General features: G+C 53.7%; 1 protein-coding gene across 1 annotated transcript in view; it reads left to right on the top strand.

Moving 5' to 3' along the window:
* SULF2 (sulfatase 2) overlaps positions 1-5,381 on the top strand; it is an 87,981-nt gene that overhangs the window by 20,674 nt on the left and 61,926 nt on the right. Inside the window, exon 3 of the mRNA XM_027775747.1 lies at positions 3,181-3,420. Coding sequence (XP_027631548.1) covers positions 3,181-3,420 — 240 coding nt within the window. The remainder of the gene's footprint in view (positions 1-3,180; positions 3,421-5,381) is intronic.

Genomic DNA, 5,381 nt, shown 5'->3' with positions numbered 1-5,381 from the left:
GGAAGGGGGCGGGGCCGGTGACAGGAGCAGGCCGTGAGTTGGCACTGGAGGGGCCTGCTAGCTGGCCCAGTGACGTCATCGGTAGACATTTCTGGGGTGTGCCAATCCAGCGTCCGCCCGTTCCAGCCATCCCTGGCCTCCCAGTGTCCATGTGTCCGTCTCCCACCTGCTCTATTTCCTTTCTAGAAAATCAGCTGGAATTGTTTTCCTAGAAAGAACAGGGTTCCCCCCCTTTAAAAGAGGAACTGGGGTCACTGTCGCAGTTGAAGGAAACCTCCCATACAGTTAACTCTGGGGCCACACGACCACCTGCCTGGAACCCCGAGGGGTAGCTGTTCCCTCCTTGAGGACGTGGGAGGTGAGCGAGGTGAGCGTTCAGGACCTTCTCCAGGAGCTCATCAGCAGGCGTGAAAACCGCCTCCTTGGTGCGGTACGTGACCGTCCCCCATGAGCGGTGCTTTCTCACCACCCCTTGCCCCCCACCCCACACAAACCTGTCTGGGCCCAGAGTTGTAAGGAAATACCTAAAGTAAAATAATATTTCACTTCTCAGTTTAGCAGATGGGTGTTGAGCCCCCGGCAGCAAGCAGAGCACTGAGTGGGTTTGGGGACACAGCAAGCTACATCCCTGCCCTGGGGAAGCTGCTCCAGTGAGGCTGTTTTACAGGTGACTTTCTACTGGGTCGGGCCAGCTGTCCTGAGCCTCCTGGCCAAGGTGGCCTGTGGCAAGTGGAGGGAAGAACCAGCTTTGTGTTATGAACTGAGCAGGAATCCTCGGGCCCCAGAATGGAGAGCACCGGTCATGAGCCCACACACCCTCCCGAGAAAGCCGGGGCCTGCTGAGCCTGGCGGGTTACCTGCAGGTTCTGCCAGGCGTGACGCCTCCAGCTGGCAGGGCTGGAGGTGGGCTCTGCGAGCCTGCCTTAGCCTGCGGGCTGGCACTCGTTCAGCAGTCGGCAAGAATGGGCTGCGGCTAGGGGGCACGGTGGAGCACCAAAGCTGGCGAGGGCCGCGATCACTCCCCAGGCTGCTGTTATTGCCAGGGGCTCAGAGGGCTGGTAAAGCCCCTCCAAGGAGAGACCCAAAGGACAGCTAGGCCTTCCTAAGTGACCTCTGATTCAAGATCTGAATGATGAGCTTCCAGCCAAAACAGTCTCGGAAGAGAGGCCCAGGCAGAGGCCAGAGCAAGTACAAAGGTCCTGGGGCAGGATGAGCCAGAGCATTTGCGAAATGAGGAAGCCAGTGCCTAAAGGCAGGCAGGCTGAGGTGAGCGAGGGAAGAGGGCAGTGTAGTGGGCTAGTAGGGGCAGTCGTGAAGAGTCAGGCCAAGTAAGGGACTGGGGTTGGTTCTGAGCGCAGCTGGAAATGCCTGGGCAGTTTTCGGTAGAGGAGATAGGATCTGCTCGCCGCGGGGAAGCTCCAGCTCCGTTTCCTTCCCCTTTGGCAGGACGGCGATAAGAGCTGCATAGACCTCCTTCTCATTCTCAGCCCCTAGGGACAGAGGCTGAGGCAGGTGTGGGTCACCAATTGGAAGCACTGGGGGGGGCTGCTAGGTGATTGAGCTCACAGTTCCTGGGCAAAAACCACCATTGCCTGGTAGCCTCTGTCCTGGTTGCCTCTTACCGTCCTAACAAATTAGCACAACCCGAGTGGCTTCAGGCAGCAGAAATGGGCTCTCCCAGTGTGGGAGGCCAGAAGTCCGAAAGTGAGGTGTCGGCAGGGGTGTGCCTCCTGCCAAGGGTCTGGGGGGGGAAATTCTTCCATGCGTGTCCAGCTCCTGGTGGCTCCAGCAGCTCCCCAGCTCCCCATGCACCCAACTTAGCATGGCCTCCCTCTGTCTGTCTGTGTCTCCTTCACGTCTCTCTCCTATAGGGACACGTCATTGGACCTAAGGTCCACCCAGGTAATCCAGAACCATCTTCTCACGAGATCCTTAATTCAGTCACACCTGCAGGGCCTTCCCTGTTACCAAATCAGTTCACATTCACGGATTCTGGAGTTACAGCACAGTCCTATCTTTTGGGGAGCCACCATTCAGCCCACCGCAGACCCTGAGAACTACAAGGAAAGAGGGCGAGGAGACCCGAGGCTAACTCTAGAAGGAAGAAAGGATTTCCATGGAATGCTTCCCTTAAATCCGCTCTGCATTCAGGCACCTGCTCCCTCTTCACACTTCTGCCTACCTACTGCGCGTTGCACACTGTGGTGGTACAAAGAATTCACCACTGAGCAAAGCACACGGCCTCTACCCACGTGAGCCCAAGGCCCGCACATAGTAGGGCTCCCACACATGTCTGCTTCCTTCCATCCTAAGGGCCTGACTGCTTAGCTTACAGCCTCAGTGAGGAACAAGAGTAGGCGCGTGAGAAACCCGACCTGGGTGTGGGCGCTCTGGAAGGCCAGGGGGATCCCAGGAGGCTCCCCAGAAGAGGTGTGGCTAGACTGAGGGGTTGGACTTGGGGGAGGCAGGAAGTAGGTTCTAACCTCCACGAACCACGTGGGCAGAGGAAGCCAGGGAGGTTCCTGGTGGGGACAGATGCAGGGCGTTTCTGCTGAGACGTGGTCGGGCAGAAGGTTGGCGTGACCAGATTTCAACAAGACTCAACAATTCTTGAAAAAGTTCCAAATAAAACCTTTCATCTTCCCTCAGTGTACGTGATGGTTGCCCCCCCCAAAAAAAAAAAAAATCGCTGTGTATGTTAATACTGTATAAGGAACATTGTGGTTTGGGACCAGCATATGGCCTAATGGTAGTCGCTGGATTCCCACGTAGTCTGGGTCCAGACCCAGTGACTTAAAACTCACACTGGGCACGTGTGTGTGCATGCCCAAAATCCCCCCAGGGGGTGATGTCTCGCTTTCTGTCTCTGCCTGTTGTCTCTAGGGCAAGCACCTGAGCCCTATGGCAAAAATCCATTAAAAAAGAGAGAGAGAGAGAGAGAAAAGAAAAGAAATTCTGTTTTTATGTAAAACAGAGTTCCCTTCTAGGCTCAGATCATTGATCAGCAGGTTGTGCCACTTGAACATCCAATGGGACTTGGGACCCAGGATATGCCCCAGATGTTCCCTGGAGCCTCCTCTATGAGGCGCGGAGCCTGAGGTCCTGCGGGCGTTCCCAGGAGCTAGATGCCTGCTGGCCTGGCCACGCCCACCCAGACTCACCCTGTCCCCACACTTGCAGGGTCCATGCAGGTGATGAACAAGACGCGGCGCATCATGGAGCAGGGCGGGGCGCACTTCATCAACGCCTTCGTGACCACGCCCATGTGCTGCCCCTCACGCTCCTCCATCCTCACCGGCAAGTACGTCCACAACCACAACACCTACACCAACAACGAGAACTGCTCCTCGCCATCCTGGCAGGCGCAGCACGAGAGCCGCACCTTCGCCGTGTACCTCAACAGCACCGGCTACCGGACAGGTGAGCGCCGGCCCACGGGGCCGACGGGCGGGTGGCAGTGGGACTCGCCTGAGACCTGGGTGTGGTCTTGCCTGAGACCTGGGTGTGGTCTTACCTGAGCTGACTCTTGTTGGTGCTTAGAGCAACTTCCGTTTTGTTTCAAAGTTGTGCGTTTTTATCTGTATTAGAAAAATATAGATTTCTTTGCATATAGTAGCCATATTAAGTGACCTTTTCGAAGGAATTTGAGTTCTCCTCCAGGGAAAAAAAACAAAAAGGAGTCCCTCTATCTAGTACGGACTTCACAAAGTACCCATGCATGAGTTTGAGTATTCTCTTAATCGTTATTAAAGCCAGTGGCGGGACCAGCAGTTGGCGTAATGGCTATGTCACTGGACTCCCATGTAATCAACCATGGTTCGAGTCCTGGACCCAGTGGATTAAACTCACGTGAGGTGCGTGTGCGTGTGTGCCCCAGATCCCAAGAGAAGAAGGGATTGCAGCGTGGCCATCTCCCCTGGGGAATAATTTCTCACTTTCTGTCTGTCTGTCTTTCTCTGTCTTTCTGGCAAGTACACACACCCTAAAGCAAAAAACCTCTCCAAAATAAATAAATAAATAAAATAAAGCCAGTGGGGACCATCTGAATGGAAGAAAGTTCCAGAAGAACATTGGGATGGGGGGCGGGAATTAAAATTGGTGTGGACAATACAGAGGAGTACATGTTGGGGCCGTGTGGCCGCCCTCTCTGTGGGGTAACCAGGATGATGCAGTAGTTGACGTGACTGTCACCTTTGCCCAGTGAGCAACCTCTCTCCGGTGGGGCAGGCGATGTCGCATCTGGGGGAAAGCAAGCCGGGTACCCGTTTGCTCATGCTGCAGGAGTCCTCCGGTGGGTTCTTGTGCTCGTGCTGCAGGAGTCCTCGGGTGGGTTCTGGACCTGCCAGGCGGGTTGCCCAGGTGGAGATGCAGTCATAGCCCCACTGCAGGCTCCTCCAAACTCTGTTTCACTTAAACTCTGTTCATTTAAAAACAGTAAATGCTCCCCACCTTGGGTAAGGAGCCCAAGCGGTGTGAAATCAGATAGTGTGGTTCAGATGTTGCAACCCGGGAAGCTGTGACAAGTGACAAGAGGTTTGTTTGGGCGGGAGTGACGGGAGCGAAGGACAGACACCTCTCAGCTCTGTTCGCGGCGATGCCACTGTGATGTTAGTGAGGTGTGTGACATTCACTGTACAGACCAGTGTCTATTGACGAGAAAATGACAAAGACTCACTTGGTTTGTCATGACCCATATAAGAATGTATTGATGTATTAAATTTTCATCCCCCCGGGGACCATAGATCAGTCGTTCCTGCTGGGCCTCGAAGCATGTTAAGCCCTTTATTCCTATGGACATCTAGGGGGGTTGGTTGAGTTGAGCTTAAGTTTGGCTCTGAGTGTGTCAGAGATCAACCGTCTATTACCCTCTCAGTTAAAATTGCACGCTGCTTTGGTGACCCTGCTTGCGAACTGTTCAGACTCTGACTGTATCTCTCCTGACTTTGCTTCCCGCTGGTGAGAAACAAGTCACGTGGCCACAGGTGGCCACAAAGGATCCGGGGAAATGCAGTCTCAGTGTTAAGTGGTCATTTGCCCAACTGAAAAGTATTACACGGTAGGAGAGAAAGAAAATGGATACCGGAGGGAAAATTAAAGTCTTGGCCTTGATAATCGTTCATCGCCGCCTGTGTTTGTGACGCCAACCTGAACTGAGGAAGACTGACACCAGAAAAAAGTTATTTAAGTAGACCAACATTTCATAATAAATAGTGGTTTTAGTGTATTTAGTTAGGTATTTTATATTTTAAAATGAAGCTACAGGGACCAGAAGATGGAGTAATTGGTTACATAGCCAACCATGGTTCAAGTCTTGGACCCGACGGCTTAAAACTCACACCCAGTGTATGTACGTGCATGTCCAAAATCCCAAGAGGAGAATG

Source organism: Tupaia chinensis, unplaced genomic scaffold (assembly GCF_000334495.1).
Source record: "Tupaia chinensis unplaced genomic scaffold, TupChi_1.0 Scaffold000602_1, whole genome shotgun sequence".
Lineage (NCBI taxonomy): Eukaryota > Metazoa > Chordata > Mammalia > Scandentia > Tupaiidae > Tupaia > Tupaia belangeri.
Note: the sequence above shows the minus strand (reverse complement) of the source record. Positions and strands in the feature narration are given on the sequence as shown.